At 38.9% G+C, this 18,671-nt stretch overlaps 1 protein-coding gene across 1 annotated transcript in view; it reads right to left on the reverse strand.

Moving 5' to 3' along the window:
• Positions 1-10,425: 10,425 nt before the first annotated feature.
• RNASET2 (ribonuclease T2) overlaps positions 10,426-18,671 on the reverse strand; it is a 28,186-nt gene continuing 19,940 nt past the window's right edge. Inside the window, exons 7-10 of the mRNA XM_033055993.2 lie at positions 17,672-17,785; positions 15,403-15,448; positions 15,112-15,186; positions 10,426-12,853 (exon numbers count right to left, since the gene is read on the reverse strand). Coding sequence (XP_032911884.1) covers positions 12,662-12,853; positions 15,112-15,186; positions 15,403-15,448; positions 17,672-17,785 — 427 coding nt within the window. The 3' untranslated portion in view covers positions 10,426-12,661. The remainder of the gene's footprint in view (positions 12,854-15,111; positions 15,187-15,402; positions 15,449-17,671; positions 17,786-18,671) is intronic.

Consider the following 18,671-nt stretch of genomic DNA (forward strand, 5'->3'; position numbering starts at 1 on the left):
GCCTTTCATCAAAGATCTGAAATTTCACCGAGATGAAGAGAAGAGGCAATTAATGACTGTGTGTAATGTCTCAAAAGTTCAACAGATGGATAGGAGTCCCAAGACCCAGTCATGTCAGCAGAGCGCTGATTTGGGCACAGGGAAAGAGCAATACAAGCAGTTGATGCAATCCAAACCACACTGTTCTACCAGGTGAGGGACCTTCATGAGTGGTGGGAAATGTGAATCCTCTTGGACAAAAAAGGGAGCTAAATAAAGGATCCCCACAGTCCAAGTGAGTGTATAACCCCTTAACTAAAACAAAATGTTGCTTCATAGGGGATTTTTTAGTATTTGTGTTGCTTTTTTTGTACAATTTCCTTATATCAAATTTTCTAGGGTCAATTGTACTTTTTGAAGCCATTTGGATCTTATGCTTTCACCCAGCATTACTGAAGTATTTTTCCACCTCTCTGCACCAAAGGTGTTACTCTGTCTCAGATCTTCAGATTTCTTACCAAAGTTGCCACAATTTAAGTGTCTGTTTAAAATCCCTAAGTAATTTCACAGAACAGTATCACACAGTATTACATAACAAACAGTTTAGATGCTGTCTATCTTGGCTTTGAAAATGAGCTTTAAGTCCTAGTAAGACCTTTAGAATCATAGTATATTACAACAAGGTTGTAAAATGAGGTTAACCACCAGAAGTAAGCAGGAATTCCTGTGAAGTAAAGACGGACTCTTCAATCAATCGTTCAATCCCAATCAAGTGAAATTGCTATATAAATCATCTTAATCCAGCCTGAAATTGGTGTCCAATTAGGATTGGGATTGGTTTCACACATGCTCAACTTTTCCACAGTATCCACTAGACCTTTCCTAGTATCATAAAGATACAACAAAGGAAAATTATGCTTAGAAAAGTTTTAAAATTGTATTACTTACCTGAGGTTTCTACAAACAGGACTTGAAACTGAGGGTCAGAAGTACCTTTATCACATGATCTACATTTTCAGTATCAGACAGAAATACAGCAAGGAAAATGCATTTTGTTTTAATGATCTGCTTGACTTCATACAGACCCTAAAACACTGCAATTAGAAATCTTTTTATATTTTTCTATGCAGACAAGTCTACATCTTTCACAGATTTCCTCAAATGCTGCAATATATTAGCATAAATCAGATTTGTTAGAAAAAATCTTTTTACACTTCAGAAGTTTTCAAAATAGGAATAGAGACTCATATATGTTCTGGAGGGACTGTGCTGATGTATGAATCACTGCTTCTAGAAATCCATTTAGGTACAGATTCATAATGTCTTAATGATCTTTCTTGAAAAAGAAGCTCTACTAATGCAATGAGAAGCTCATTTTCTGCTCCCTTCCTATTGTACCTGATATCCTGTGCCAACCATTATAAAAACAGGAAACCTTTATTCTTGGTGAGACGCTTCAAGAATTATACTTTTGCCAAGATAATCATTAGCCTTTGTGGTAACCTCCTGCATATAACAGGCTCATGAAGTGACCTCAGGAGTCACCTCTATAGCCTGACCTGGTTTCACTCCTCACTTTTAGGAGTGAAAAATTAGAAGTCAAAACTCACTATAAACGAGTCCTGTATGTGAGGATTTGTACCTTTCCAGCTGATCAGGACTGGTCAAACTACTTTCAAATGTTTCAGCAGTTTGTGTACTTCTATGAAACCAAATCTAGAATTACATTGATAAAAACTTCATGCTAGCAACCAATATCTGCTGCATATACTATTTCTAGCCCATAAACCTGTAGGAGATGATGGTTTCACAGGGGCCAGAATTACTTTGTAGATGGCACAGATCCAGTAATAAAATTCCTGGACACATTTTGTTCTGCTTAGTTTAGTTAATTGCATTGATACACTAACAAATGAAATCGAGCCCTTTTCCTTTTCCAAATAAGGGCACAACCAATTTTTCATAAATTGAGTTTGTGTAATTTTCCCAGAGCTCATTAAAAAGTACTCTACTTAATGCTGTTGTTGAGGGGTTTTGCTTGGATTTTTTTATGACCATTACCTATATGTTTATGTCATTTTGCAATAGTTTCCAAAACAATTCTGAAATGCTTAGTATTAAGTTACATGTTCTTAGGCACCTTGTTCAACAAAGTAAATACACATGGAGTTATTAAGTATCTCTAATTTATTCTTTGATTTTAATATCACAATGATTGCTGATCTGTGTGTTGTGTAATGTGGAAAATTTCTATTTGCTGTAGCTACTTTAATAATGAATTTTCATTATCTCAGCTTCTAAATTGTTAAAAAATGTAGTTTTATCTTAGAATTTTGCTGGGTTTAAAACCTCAAAGTTCTACCTCATATTTAAAACCTATTGTTTTAAATACTTCCTTTTACTGCTTTGACTGCCAATAATCATAAATATGTTTCTACTGCTTAGATATTTGATGGCTTAAATGTTCTAGAAATAATGATACATTTATAATTTCTATAGGTCATCTGTGATATCCTGTACACAGCTCTGAATCATCATTCAGCTCAGTTAATTGGGCTTTGAGAAATGTTATTTTCTCATGTCAGGATATTCTGACCTGAATAATTACTGGTACAATTTCCACTCTAATGTCACAAACCCCATTATGAGCAATAATAAAGCTCCACAAATAGACTGCTGAAAGAAAAAAATATTATCCATGTTGAATAGAATATGAGACAGTATTCTTTTCAAATAGTGTCTTAATCACCTGTCTGTTACCACCTGAGAGGTAAGGACTTACTTGCATAATTATGATTTCTCAGTATTATTAAAACCAGAAAAATGTTGTTTATGACATCCTAAGTAATTTGCAAAACATTCTTCCAAGCTCTGCTGCTATTTTCCTTGATACATTTCTATGACATGGTTGACTAGACGTTTACTACATAAAGTAATTAAAACCATTTATGTGAGTGTGTTATATTGCCATATAACATGAACAAGTAGCTAAGTCACAATGGTTAAAAACAATTCCAGGCAAACAGCTGCCCTGACTTAGATGTATATCTAATTACTAGACCTCTCAGACAGCACTCTCCAAACAGGTTTAAGAGACAATTTTCCTCCTTTCTCTCCTGTTCTGCTGTTCTCTGTCCAGCCAGAGAATTCAGTTCCTGATCAATAGATACATATTCCATCCTAGATCGCCAGTGGAGACAATTAACTACTCTACATTTGGCCCAGCCTATTCTCTGCAGTCATGCTTATTTCACAAAACAAGCAAATAGCTATTGAAAATTTCTATGGCTCATCTACTTCTTTTCTCTCCAGATGTAATTGACTGGATAAATCCCTGTGAGTCTACCACCTGTCTCTTACACTCAGAGACCTAGAATCAGGAGTAAAACATCCCCCAAGAAGAACAATCCCTCTGAGTCTCAAAGTGCTGCCTCACAGTAGCTCTCAAATTGCAGAATTCATTTCAAAGAAAATCTCACATCTCTAACAAAGCTTTAGGGAAAAAGGTGCACATGCATCAGAGGTTGCAGGGAGAATCTCAGTCTTTCGGAGAACTTGATTAAAGAGCTTATTTTGCTTGCTAAATAGGAAAAGTTGTGAAGTAGGAAAGCTTTCTAAGTGCTCTTAGTTGGTGGCTACTTCAGAGAAAGAAGCCCTTTGGGACGACTGACAGTACAGCTTTCCTCCAGCTCCAGCGTACAAGGTTTTCAAGGACAGCAATGATTCATCTCCACATGGGCAATGTAAATTGTCTGGGGGAATTGGAAGTCTTAAAAGAAGAGTTTCAAATGCATGCTGACTTACCTTGTTGTTATAAATTAATACGTTTTGAAAGCAGATATGTGGCGCATTATTTTCAGACTGTTTCTCCTGCAGTCACTTTATTTGTGAAACAGCACCTGTAGGAACAAAACATTGTTATTTATAATTCTGCTCTCTGTCACATAAACAAATCCTCTGCCAAATCCCTAACAATACTGTGCAACAAAACAGAGCAAATAATGCTGCAAATCTAATTTAAGCTAATACGGGCAACACTAAATGAGGTTCTGATCATGGCTGATTTTACTTCTCTGTAATCTGCAAGTCACTTGGTCCTTTGGTTTCTTTGCCTCTTCTGTAAAATCCAGAATAGGAAGGCTAATATAAACAAGGCAGAAGTTCAGGTTAGAAGTACAAGTAGTCTCAGAATTTCAGACCTGAATTGTCTGAAATGCTAGTGTTTTGATCCAGCTACAACAGAACAATGCACAGCTGTGCACTGTGTTATTCTTGGAACTGCAAATATCTTGGGTACATTATGGATATTTTCTGGTGGTTGCTGAGGTCTGGAAAAGGCTCACTGGGAAATAAAATTCAGATCTGTAGAAAATGGTTAGCTTGAAAAGTTATTTTCCCTGGACAGAAATGCAGCCAATGACCACAGTGTGGACAAGTGAGATTCAGAAATGTTCTGGATGGATGCTGGAACAAATCAGCTATTTGGCCAACCTGGGTACACACAGTATGCCAGCTAGATAGACAGTCTTCTAACCAAATCCCACTTTTCATCAACAAACTGGAAAAGATTTCTCAAAGGTAAAATGTTTCCCAAAAGGTCACAATTAGCAGAATCTGGAATTTCTTATTATCTCACATAAATAACACCAAGGTACAATTTTCTCTATTTTATAAACTACCCTGAAATGCTTCTGAGAGTAGGTCACATGGTAGCTAATTCTAGAAAATTATGTATGAAGTCTGGAATAAAATTTGGTAATAAACTGCCTGGTGCAGTCAGGCTGCATCATGGCATGCTCTCTATCTCAGAGTCTTTACATCTAATTCTCTGTGCAGAATAAAGAGAATGAAGACAAAACCTCCGATGGGAACATAACTACTTTTCTAAGGCAAAATCACTTCATTAAAATGGTTTTCTCTGTAAACCTTTCTGCTCTGTTACTTGAATGCAAATTCCAGTTGTCTTGTAATACCAATGTCTTTTAATGAAACTGAACTTGATTGTGGCATTTCAAGAAATGTTCATGTGAACTCTGTCTTCACAAAGAGTGACTACAAAACACAACCTCTCATCCTAAACTTGAATGATGCCAAATAACCTAGAAGAGAAATGTGCTGCTACTGAAAGCAGGGAGATAAAACAGGAGCTTTGTTGTTATTGTCAGTCATTCATAACCATGCAAAGGTCAGGGATTAATAGAATCTTTCTGTGATTTATTCAACTAATAAAAATTTGCCTTAATGCAGTAGGACCCCCAAGTGCTATAGGCTGAGGCAATAGCACCAGGTTCCTGTGTTGTAAAGAAATTGAAGGGGAAAAAGATGTTAAGCAAGTTTCTGAAGAGCAGCCTCAGCCTGGTTTCTTTCTTTAAATCTACCCATGATGCTACTTAATATTTCATCTGAAATCCTTGGCTAAATGGAAATAGTTTTATTCCAATTTCTCTGCCACAAAGGATTAGTATTACCCCAATATAGGTAATTGATTTTGGCAGCTTTATTTCAGCTTAGTCAATCTTGTTAAAAAGATAAATATAGTACAAAACTTGCAAAGATGGATGGTATTAAAATTATTAAAAATTGCAATAATAAATAATTGAAGATCTGTGTTGTGTGTTTAACTAAGTAGTCTTTGAATTACTTATGTTACTAAAGTACTGGAAAATTCCCAGCATTACCTAAATTGAGCAAACATGATGAACTAAGCATATAAAATCTCACTCTTTCTTTTTCTGAGTTGTTGTTTTGTTTGGTTGTTTGGTTGTTTGGTTTTGTTCTTTCCAGTGTACTGGAAATCACTGGCTTCTGAATCAGTTCCTATTGCATTATCTAATGTAAAGTTTTATCTCCTTCTAGCCATCACAATTGTATAATCTTAAAACAAATTGCTAAGAAATTGCCAGTGTGATATACTTGTCACACTCACTTTCTAATTTCACAATGACCTATGATGACACGGTGCAGTCAGATTACCAAAACACACTAGGATTGGAACAGGAGCTCATTAGAAGCTCTTTATAAAGAAGGCAGTTCTGTTACAGAATAACAAAGCAGCAGCTTTTTCTTTCAAAATAGCTAATAAAATTTTCTTCTGAGAAACTGTGATAAATATCTGCAATTTAAGTTTTTGTAATTCTCCCTGATTGACTGTAATGAGTCTCAATTTGTCTTGTAAAATGAATACTTAATTGCTGTGTTCAAAATGACATCAGGTTATTACAGTGTTCAGTACGTCTAAACCAAAAAGTTATTAACTGGCTGATTTGCAAGCCTAAAGGGACTTCAGCATCTCTATTAGATAATACATTATTTATAATTTAGGGTTATGGAATCAGCTCTGTCTGGCTCCCTGTGGCTTATAAAATAAGCTGCCAGTAATTAAAATTTCCACCACTGACCACTGGCGACTTCCTGCAGAATTCTGCTGGAGAAGGAGAAATGCGCAGAACACTGCTAAGCAAATTTTAAGAGATGAATGAGAAAAAACATGTGTGCTTCTTGTGAAATTTGGGAGAATTTAGGCCTGAAAAGCATAAAATCTCATTTTATGAAACTCTGCTTCACCTGGCATTTTGCTCTGCAAGGTCCTCCCTCTCACCATTTTGTTCAGACATTCCCCAGACACTTGGATATGAACTGCTGAGGCTCATCCACCCGTGTGAGGAGGGGGAGTTTCAGCACCCAGTGCACTCCTCCCTCACCAGGTAGGTTATTCCTTCACCTATCCATTTTTGGGGCAGCTTCTTAAGAGTGCATGTAATTTATCTCAACAGGAGAAAATTCATTGCAAAAGGCAGCACCCACTGTGTTTAACACACAGCTGAAAGTGCTGTAGCTGTTTTCAGGAGTCAGCAAGTGAAGCAGTGGTGCCAGCCACAGGACAGGAGGTCCCTTGCACTCTCCCCTTGGCAGGGTCAAACAGGGACAAGGACTTCTTGCTCCCCTCTGAGCATCCAAACCACCAGATTGAGGGCTTTTTTCCTCCAAGTCTCTCCTTGTGAAGCTGTGAAGAAAGCTGGCTAGATTGCCCGAAGTGGGGAGAAGCCCTTGGTTCTCATCTCTGCTACAAAACCTGCTTCAGCAATTTCTCCAGAGGTTTTTGTAGCAGCAGAAACCTCTTTGGGGTGACTGGAAAAGTGTGATTGTGTCACATGACTGGTTATTTACACTAACCAGTGCTGTCTGTACTCCTGCCAGGAATGCCATACCTGTTTTATCTCCAAAGGCTTAGGGAGGTCTGCACCAGAGCAGCAGAACACTCCTCCTTGCCTGGGAAGAAGCTGGATTTAAGACTCACTCCAACTATTGCATGAGGCATCTCTCTGCAGTGCCACTTAATTCATACCATGTAAGCAAAAGGAGGTCAGCTGCTTAAACCAAGGTTTTACCCACTGTAGGGACCACATGTTCTATTACCTCCAAAAGTCATGATACTTTTAAGCATTTAGACTTCAATTACTTATCCAGAGCTAGGGAGGATGAAATGGTTCTCTGAAGACAGCAAGTACATGGAAGTCTTATTTAATTTGTGAGACTTAAAATTGTCATCAGATTTCAAGCTGAATTTCACTTGCAGGGGATATAGTGGCAGAACTAAGCAAGAAAACATATCCCAATTTCCCTGTTCTCCCATCTGCCCAGATAGACCAGGCTAGTCATGCCATATTTCTGTTTAAGCAATTGTGGAGGCCTCAGACTGTTAGCTAATTTAATAAATATCCATTTTCCCACCTTTTAAATTCAGTTTTTGAGATGTTGCTCTTGGTCTGTTTTAAGTATGACAGCAAGTCTGTTAATCAGCCAGGCTGGCCAAAAACCAGATGCCAAACACACAACAAATAAAGGATTAAAAGCTATCCATCAATACACCTACCTTCTTTCAGACCTGCAGGGCTCCTTGCAGTCAGAATCCTTCAAAATCATAGAGGGGGAAAAATGGGTAGAGAAAATAGGTGTTTATTTTGAGATATTTTGTCCATGAGCTTTAAGAGATTTTTCTCTCCTATAATACCTGTGCCTTCAGTTGCTCTGCAAGATCAAAAGCATGGTCCATTCATCCCTCAAGTCACTGAGGATAATGAAGGGAATCAAAGAGAAAACAACACAAGGCATTGAAAAGAGAGGGTAGTTTGTGTCCCAGAGCTATTTTATTACAGTGATTATCCTGTAGTAGGCTTCAGAAATGACAAGCTGCTCACTAAATCCCCCAGAAACTGTGAGACTGAAATCTCTGAAGGTATCCAGCGGCTGAAGGACAAAAAATAAGTCAGGGCCAGCTGTTACACATAAAACAACTGCCTCAGTAGGATATGAGTATTCTAAGCCCCAAACATCTGGGAGTCTGGGAGACAATGAAGTGGTTCCCACTTCACACATCAGTCAGCCAGCCCCCTGGCTAATAAATCCTTGACAAATGCATACCCCAGGCATTTAGCTACTATCTGCAAATTAGGGTTTATGAGGAGGGACAGTCCCTTACAATGTTCTTTGGAACACAAGCCCACAACAGCTGGCACTGGGAATTGTTAGCACAAGTCATCTGGGTATGTGCAGCCTTCATAACCTAACCTATGAAATCTCGTAAGGGAGATGGATCTGTGAAAGGCTGATGGGCTGAAATCACAGCAGTCCGGTGACATGACAGCTCTTCCAACCTCTGCTACAAGTACACACAGCTTCTCCACCCTCAGCTGAGCACTTTGGATAGAGAGAAGTCCCTCCAAGGCTGACAGCAAGTTGTATTTAATACTAAGAAGTAAGTGACGTAAAGGCAGGCACCTGCAGGGATGCATCCTGCTTGTTTACAGAGATTGTAATTGTTACAAGGTAACTGCTGTGTTTTTAATTCTTGCTAAGTTTGTTTTGGCTCTTCTCTCCTGATTTGCATGCAGAGCACAGGTCTCTAACACAAACAATTGTGTGAGTTATAGAAAAAAACCTAAGCAAACAGCCTCTTTTCTGGTAAACAAGCTGTACTCAGAAAAGTATTTCTTGCAAAACAGCACTATGGTATTCTCCAGCTTGCTTGAGAATTTTACAACACCTTAAAATTCTTATCAAATATGGTTACTTTTGCTTCTTTTGTTCTATAAAAGATTACTGAAATATCAGTCCTTTAGAGTAAGCACTGCAAATGAATGTCAGCACTGTTATTTTCATGCTGAATGAATTGATGTATTGATTTACACCACCAGCCTGTGGGCAAGGTTGGGTTTGGCTGCCCCTGAGGTCAATTTAATCCTCCTCCAGTCTGTGATGTTCCAGTGTAATTTGGGATAAGGAATGAAAATGACAGCACAAACACAAAATAATCTGCCTATCTCCCATATCAGATCTCACTTAGCCTGTGTACAAAATCTCTTATTCTTCAAAGCAAGAGAAATTTAAATCCTTTCTAAATTAATTATTTGTATCATCTCTGCGTGATCTATGGCAACTTCGTGGAACAGGGAATATTTACAGGAACAGGAGGCATGCAGTGACCCTTGTGAGGGAAGCTGCCATATCAGCATGAGTCTGAATTTACAATAAGTACAACATTCCTCATCATTGATTGCTCCATTCCTGGGAAAGCAACTTGCAAAGTCCTAACAATTTCTCTTTGCATCATCAGGCATCAATAACACTGTTAGCACAACCATTAACCTTCCGTGGCCTTGGCTTAACAGTGCTCAGTGCCAGACCCAGAGCACAGCTGACTGAAGCAGGACCACACCAGAACTGAGGTGCCCAAATTCAAGAACTCATTCCGGTCAGAATCCCCCTTCCCAACCTGCTGCTTTGCAGCACGAGATACCTAACCTGTTCCCCTTGGTGGGACTTGATTTGCAGTATATTGACACGATGCGTGGACACAGCAGAACTGCCCCCACTCCTTCTCATTCCAGTCAGCGGCAGCTGGGGCAGTAGCACTCTCCAGCCACCGAGGGTGCAGAGTAGGGACACAGCCAGAGGCCTGTGCCACCTCCATTCCAGCCTGCAGAGGCAGCTTTACCCATCCCTTGGGCAACTGCAACCAGCTGCTGCCCCCACTAAGAACAAGAGTGATGGGGACCAGTCCCCTCTGCTTCTCCCATCTCCTGTTGTGGTTGGCAGTGGCAGATCAGCTGTCTGCTGGGAGGGAGAGACAGATGTGCCCTTAAGCACATGATATATGCACCTCATGAAACTGAGCAGAAGTTGTATTTCCCAATGTCCTATTCCACTCCACCACAAACTTGGCTCAAGCTGGGCTCCTGGGCAGCTGAGAAAGGCCCAGCAAAGGCCCCTGCTCATGCCCCAGGAAGAGGAGCTGTCCTTGGAAAACGGACACACAACCCTACTCTAACCTGCATGCCAAGGGATGCTTAAGCATTTTGCATGAGAGAGCACACGTACTAAGGGTATAAACAAACTAAGTCCCTTTGCAGAGTTGTGTTTTAAACCATTGAGACTGCACACAAAACATCTCTGCTGGAATTTAGTTAATTTATTCAACGATGCAGAAAAGAATACAGGACCCATCATCCCCAGGCAGTGCTGAATTTTCAAGGCCGATTGAATTTATAGTGCACAAAGAAATGAGTGACACTTTTCAGAACTAAAGAGAATTTTATGGCTCCCACTATACCTTTGTTTACTTCTTTTATTTAAACAGCCTTAATCCAACCCTTGAAATTACATACATTCTCACGGAAAGCAACTGACAAGGCCCACAACTGGCTCTGAGTCATTGCTAGAGAACACAAAGGGCTGGACATGATTTTTGATCTTTGGATCAAAATGGTGATAGCATTCATTCATCTGTTCTCCTGGCTGCCCAGACACAGACCTTAAAGCATCCCCTAAATACATCACTTAAAACTTCATAATGCCTTGGCACATCTCTGTATCAGTAAGTAGCTTTTAAAAGACATTTGTGTCTACCCAGAAGTTAGGCAGCTGGATTTGCCAAAACCCAAGCAACAGTAGTCATACACATAGTGTCTTATTGCTACTACTGAAAAGTTCACCATAGCAAATTTAAATATTTAATCTGCAATAAACAGTATGTGTTTGTGGGTTTTTTAAGGCCAACACGGTACTTCAGGTATGTCCCTTTACATGGGACTTCAGAGTATGTGAGGTTGTTTTAGCCAAGATTCACTTTTTCTCAGTCAATTTTTATTCAGTTGCTGGCATGTTGTCTCTCTCACTCATTTTCAATTACATTATTTTCTTGTCTAAGTCTCAAAAGACTTATCAGCTCCTTTGCATTTCTTGCATTTGAAAATTAGGCTGAAAAATGCATAGAATCCATACTATCTACTCTGCTGCAGAGTTTGGTCATTTGCGACTCATGTATCTGCTGACTCCTTTTGGCAAAAGTCAGCTTTACCTTTGACTGAGAAACAAGACTGAGGAATTAAAGCAACTGCAGAAAAACAGGCAAACCCAACAACCATTCATTTGACACACCATAATAATTTCTTGGCTGTTAAAATAAATAAATACCTGAGTTTCGAGAAAGGCCTGAAAAACCAACAGCATTCTGGAATGTAAATGGAACAGAGCATTAAATGAAAGGTGGTAGAGAAACAGGGACAGTGAGAGTACATGGTTTTTAACCCCCTCAAAATAACAAATTTGTTTCTAATACTGCATTTCATGTTTTCACAGTAACATTATTCTAACAAACAGATGGTTCCTTGAGCCTTAATTGTCTTTGAAACACCATTTGAGACACATAGATGAACACAGCACTGTGGGGAACATGTCACCAAAATTTGGTTGCCTTTGTGGTATGTTACTCATCATTATGGGGTAAAGATGCACTATTGCCAACATCTGTACTTTTTACTCAAAATCCAGCAGTATTAATCTTTTCACCTATAACAAGCTGTTTCTTCAAACAAAGTGATTATGTGACAATCTTGTTTTTATATAAAAGTGCAGGCACTCACAAGTAGCAATGCTGAATGCTCAAGCACAACTAAAAATTAGTAACAACATAGTTCTAGGGCCTAACATTCTCCTACACGAAAACATAAGCTCTAGCATTGGTTGTTCCTCAAGACTGTATGGAGCTACTGCCACAAAAATAATCAAAGAACGGGAAAGGTTACAGATACAGTCTCCCTGGGATGTTTTAGGTACAAGAGACCAAACCTGCAGAAAGTTATTACTTCACTAAGAAGTTATGCAAGAGTTGTCTTTGGTCCACTGTGATCCCTGAGTGAGAAAAGGTTTAACACCTCTGAGGATATGATCTTTGTTCTGCACTTCTGAAGAGCAATTATGCAAGGCAGGGGTTATTACATCTGGGAATAGACCTCTAGACATGTCTCAGAGTTTTTTGTTTATAGTATTTTCTTCTCAAGAAATTGTCACCTCATCTCAGAGAGATGATTATCCTTTCAATACAAAAAATTACTTAATTTCCCTGATTCACTGGTAAAAACCAAAAAGCAGCCGAAGTGGCAGACTTAACTGCATGTCAAACTCTTTTGAACATTGATGCAAACCATAAGCAAGCCAAAAAATCCAGACCAAGCTGTAGATCTGATGCTGATCCACCATGTGGACCACTCTCCTTCAATAGCAAAAGAACTGTGTTTTCCAGCAGAAATCTTCCCTGTAGACCTGTGATACAGACAGGGGTTTGTAATATTGCATGACTTTGGTTTTGTTGCTGATTTAAAAAGTTTTCCAAACTCTTCTGGCTTCATTTGTGATCTTGGACCTCTGAAGGATAATAGGTTGGGAGAGTATCATTGCAGACCGACAGCTCCGAAGTTCCAAGCTTCAAGTGAGCCTGCATTGGGTTGGATTCACCCTCCAGTGCCGTGCAGTTTACCAGCTGCAGTTGTTTGGTGAAGCAGATTTCAATCTGGCCAATTGTTTGTGCTTCTTCACCCTAGAAACATGAAAGGTAAGATCAGCCTCATGGGAAGGAGAAAATAAATCAACCCTTCAGCTACATTGCCCTATCTATAGAATACAGCAGTGATTATTTGTGCATTTACCAGATGAAAAATGCAAATAAAAGTACAAGAGGCATCCACTGTGAACAGCTTATAGCACACTTAGACAATACCAGTCTGGGACTTGTCTAACTAGTAAGCCTTGTTAAGAAGTGCTGTGACACATTATCCTGGCCTTCACTCATCTGGACAGGCCAGAGCAGCTGTACACCTCAGTGATGAGCTCTGGGTGAACTCCGTGAATATTGAAGGGCATATGTGGCCAGAAAGACACTTTTCACCAACTCTTCATAGCTGGACAAGAATTAAGGCAAATAAAATTCTCCATATGTGAGAACAGAAACTAAATTTTACAATAGCTTTTACACAAAAGAATACAGAACCAAGCTGTCTGTCAGAAGGAGCAGAAGCATCCTATTTGGACTACAGGAGAGGTTAGGAAGAAAAACACTGACCATGAATAAAGTAGGCAGGCATGGAGGCCTTTCATGTGGCAGAAAGATCACAGGAAAATCCCCCCAAATACTCAGGTCTAACAAAATGTGGAAAAAATGGTTTTGAAACAATTAAGCAGAACAAAAAGATATGTACAAGACAAAAGCGACCGTGGTGAGCATTTTTTTGTTTGTTTGGAATTAGTGCTGTTGGGGGGTTTCTTTATTTTGAGGTTTTTTTTAAGAAATGTAAGAACAGACAGTGTCTAATCCATTTCAAATGTCAAAGTACCTGCATCATGCACTTTGGACAAGTCTAGGAAACAAGAACTCTGAAAAAGGCCTATCTTCATATAACTGAGATGTACTTGTTCATTTCTACTACCCAATACCTTCAGCTGTTATGTACAGGAGACCCAAGCCATACACTACTTTCCTGTAATTGGAACAGTATCTCTAGTGTACTAAAAGTAATGGCAGAACTACAGTGAACAGAACTAGAAATTGGGGTTTGTGTTAGTTCTGTGTATCTTAAATGCCAAAAGGTGGGTGAGTGTACAACCCATGTTCAACTTTGCTCCTTAAAGTAACTCATAAACACTTAAACAACTTAAAAATATTAAATTTAAAGTTTAAAAACTTATAAAACTTAAAAATATGGTAATCTATAGATTTCTTTTATGTTAAAAAAACCTATGAGTACAAAAACCTCAGAGCATTACTAAAGCAGAAGTTGACAACACACTCCAATAGCAACTGTATCTTAGCAAGTTTTCAGAAATTGTTGCCGGTGTAGGGGCACTAACTCTGCCAAGAATTCTGTAGGAAATTACTTTTAACAAGCTTAGAAGGAAGCACTTAGAGTGAAAGCTAACCTTGTGGATTTTGTTTTTTGCTCTGTTTTTCTATAAGAGCAGAGTAACCTAGCTGAAAAAAAAAAAAAAAAGAAAGAGCTCTACAACCTATACATGTAGCTGTTGAGAATAGTATTTTGTTCTTTCAAAGGCACTTTTGATCCAGATATGGTGACCTACACTTTACAGAACAATGTCTCTGTGTACCATCTTCTCTACTGCATCATGATGCACAGCACAATCACTGGCAAGGAAAAGTAAAAAGACATGGAAATTGGAGACATGACTGCATGACTGGCACAGAAGGAAAGACTACAGCGACCTTGAACCAGAGTGAAGCTCAAAATGCCTTTTTGTACCTCTTTAGATATGGGCTTTCTGGAACCATCTCAGAGACAAGCTTCTGAGCTGCCTTATTTCAGAAGGATTCTGTTCACTGAGCAACCTCTTCATGCAGAACTCAAGAGCCATGCCCAGTGGACGGGAGGCTGCTGCTGACACCAGCACCCTCACCAAGGCTGACAGTCACTGGTTCCACTCAGCTCACTTTTGTTGGTTTTAGTCATCTGCCATGCAGCAATTAAACTTTAGCAGGCAAGGTGTAAAGTGCTCAGCAACAGCAATACCTCTGGCATGGTGGTTACACCATTCATGCAAGAGATGCAAGTTTAAATCTTTTAAGACAAAGAGACCTTTAAAACCCAAGCCCAAGAATCAAACAATACCTATATAGAAACAGATGTATGCACAAAGAATACCTAGACCTAAGTTTCACCAAAGATTTTTCACTCTGTTTTTGCTAAAATTTTTGCTATTTTTTGATAAAAAGTGCTCCTTAAAAAAGGAAGTCATTTTTTTGTTTGGGTTTTTTTTTCCATTTTGGGGAGTTAGGGGAGTTTTTACCTCTTCTGGAGGAAGGCATTGGATCTTTGGTATTACACCATAAAATCTTGTAAGAGCTTCCTTTATAGCAGTCATCTGAAAAATTAAAAAGCTTATAGAGATTAATAGGTCACAAGCACATCTTCCAACAACTGCCTCACTGGTAAAGCTCTCAAAAACTTTTATAAAAAGCACCACTCTAAAGAACTATACAATTTTAAAAAGATCATTTGTTCTACAGAAATTAGTTGACTCCTACCGAAAAAAAAAGTACATGCACATGATTTTGTTATATATAAGATGGTCTCTTACCTTGTAATATGAACTGCTCGGCTTTATCCCAGCTTTCAAGAGACAACTGAAACAAAGATAAAACATTTTTAAACGTTTCCTGTATGCAACCATATCTTCATAATCATTAGGTAAAACAGAAAATGCAAGAACCTGTCAAGCATTACAGTGATGGGAGCAAGGGCAACTTGTCTTTCATTCTTTGCCAGCCTAGGAAAGGCCATTTTCTGAAAGGATGGCTCCCATCTAACTTGGCAGGGCCAGGAAGAACCCTTTCCCAAACCTTAATCTGAGAAACTAGAATAGTTCAGTCTTCAGACATAGCTAAGGGAAAGGGAAATTCAGAGTGCTCTGTTCAGTGATAGGTAGGGCATGCAATTTAATTCCTTCCTTTCCCATGCCTCGCGCCATTCCCATGTGCTCCTGCCACTGCAGAGGGCACAGAGGGCAGACTAGTGAAGGTGCTCTAGGCACCTTCATATTCAAACACAGGATGGGCTTCCTGTGGTGGGAGACACACAGCACACTGGGAGAGGGATATAGCATGTCAGACAGGATTAATGTTACTGGTAGGGCAGAAACTGTTCCTAATAAATATGTTTTTGAAGAAGAAAAGTTAGTCACATGAGAGATGAGGTAATGTTCAAGAACCTCTAGCTTGTGTACCCTTTCCTTAAGGCTCAGTCCTGACAGAAGTCCACATTTCCAAGCTGACAAGACTCAGGACCTAACACATGATGAGTCTGCGAGTCCCAGCTTCTTCTGTAAGAAGTGGGAATGGTCAGTATCTTGCAGGATTTAATCCATAAATGGCGATAATGCTCAACCTTTCCCTTCTGTAGGTCAGTTTTGGCACAAGGAAGATTTTACCCAGTTGACTAAAAGACAAGCTATTTTTCACTGTCATGTAACACTAGATATAAGCAGGCCAATAAAATAGATGCTGTTCTGTTTATTCTTACAGAAGGCTGCATGATGTCCTCTTTTTAATAATTTGCATTTTGGAAATTATTTTCTTAATCACTGACATTTTTCCTCATTCAAGTAGAAATGACATACAATGAGAACATTTTCAGTCTTTTTTCTCTTCAGTAAAGATAGAATTAATTATATTCATTTTCACAATAGATAATAAGCTTTCAGCAATTAATTTCAACATGCTTCAGCCTCTATTCTTTTGCAGTGTTGCACATGCTGATAGAGTCACATCATCGGTCACTGTGCCATCTGTAAATGTTTTAGTCACACCATCACAGCTACTTAGGCAATTGACTTAGACATCGTTAATTTTAACATTACATATGACATGCTCAAACACTGTGTGTAGAAAAATCTGCTACAGTTTTAAAAGGTATCTACAAAACCGAGGTGGGAGGGAAGAAAGATTTATTTTGCATATGCACAAAGGAAATAAATGAGACTTTGTCTAGGAGATCACTTGGACAGGATACTGGCAAAGCATAAACAGGATGAGCTGATTTGGGGCTTCTTTGGGGTTGTTTTATTGAGGTTTTTTTAAGGTATATTTCTTTGTATGAAACTATTTTGTCTCTCAGATACTGTCCTCTTACTGTCAACAAATTTAAGTCAAACATCCTCTCACCCATACCAAGCACTGATCAGGAAAGGACTCTAACCTTCTGGCATTCACCTGCAGCCAGAACACATGCACACAGCATTTGGACAAACCGCAACAGTCTCATCAAGACTTTGAACCTGGAATGGCCAGTGCTTTGGAATCATAAGGAGGAATCAGCCCCTAGGACAAAGCAAGAGTGTCACATTGGGGTTGTCAGAAAGAACAGCAGGGGACTGCCTGCAGCTACTGAACCCTTCATAACTTCATCTCTTGCTGTTGTCCCTCAGCCTTTTCCCAAGATGTCCTGCATGATTTTGCCTGCAGCTTGTCCTTTCCCCTGAGGAGAACACACTGTCTTAAAAACAAGTGTTTTGGGCTCAGTATGACTCAAGTTTGGGAGGGTTTGTCACTTGATTTAGAACTTTACAGGTACCATAGCTTCTGGTATCAAGATACAGCCTGTAAAGCTTCTCAAAAACTTGCTGTCTAGAACAATGCTGCTAAGGATGCTGCTGCTTGATCTGATTCAAGTGGCCAGAGACTGCTTCTCAGGGTAACAACTCCTCCTCTGAACTTCAGGATTAAAAATAATTTATGCTAATTCTCATTTCCTCTCTACCATCAGATTTTCAGACTTTCATTTGAGGGTAGATTTTAAACTTTTAGGAACTGTTTGAAATAAAAGCCAGATCGTAAAGTTGATTTACGTACCCATTGAGATCAATATGCTGGTAGAGTTCTAAGGCTTTACCAAAGTATTTTTTCTGAGAATTAAGGACTTCAAGTATGGCTGCACAAGTGCCATGTTTCTCCCACTCATGTTTCCTATAGGAGAAAAGCAAAAGGCAAATTTTAGAACACATTATTTGCAGATATACAAGCTGCACAAGCTAGTCACTGTACTTAAATCAAGTATCCGAAAGGTTACATGTGGAGTAAGATGCTGCTGCATCCAAATTTATCATGCATGTAAGAAGAAAACCCAAGCAAGATCACTCCCACCATTTCAATTACAGCAACTCCTATATATTAATGAAGTAAATATGTATCATGTTCTTAGGATACAGTGTATTTCCACAACGACGTTTGAAAATCAGAATGCAAAGAATTTGCCTAAAAATTACTATTGTTAAGTTTTTTGTAAGTTTTGGTGAAAATTTTTGTGTTAAATGTACAAAGCACTACATTTTTTTCTGAACTCAAAAAACTAAGCCTTATTTTGGGTGAAACAGTGTAATTGCAAAGCTGCTAAGATTTTAGCATAAAATTTTATGCTGGCCTGTGGCAAAATTTTCATAGGCCTCCTGTCTAGTTCACTATCCACCCTCCTAAGAGCAAGGAACAGAGAGCTAAATAAATTCTTGCAGTGTACAGCAGACAAACTCAAACAGGCCAAAAATTGGGAAGAAGACAAAAAATGTTTCTATCCATTCTAAAGTGCATTGAAAGACTAAGCAGCATAATCTTTAGTGACATTGCATGTGGATGCGTTTTTTTTCTTTAATTCTTCCCACATTTTCACAATCCGCTTGTGCTATATAGGCATCAATTCAGCAGATATACACAATCAGATTATCTGAACTCCTGCAATCATCACAGCATCCTGTGACCTTATGATTCCTTAAGTACATCATCAAAAAACAGAGAAGAAGGACAACTACTATTCACTTGAAAGCCTACAGTAAATTCACGAATACAAGCCGCACGGAGT

The sequence above is a fragment of the Catharus ustulatus genome, chromosome 3 (assembly GCF_009819885.2).
Source record: "Catharus ustulatus isolate bCatUst1 chromosome 3, bCatUst1.pri.v2, whole genome shotgun sequence".
NCBI lineage: Eukaryota > Metazoa > Chordata > Aves > Passeriformes > Turdidae > Catharus > Catharus ustulatus.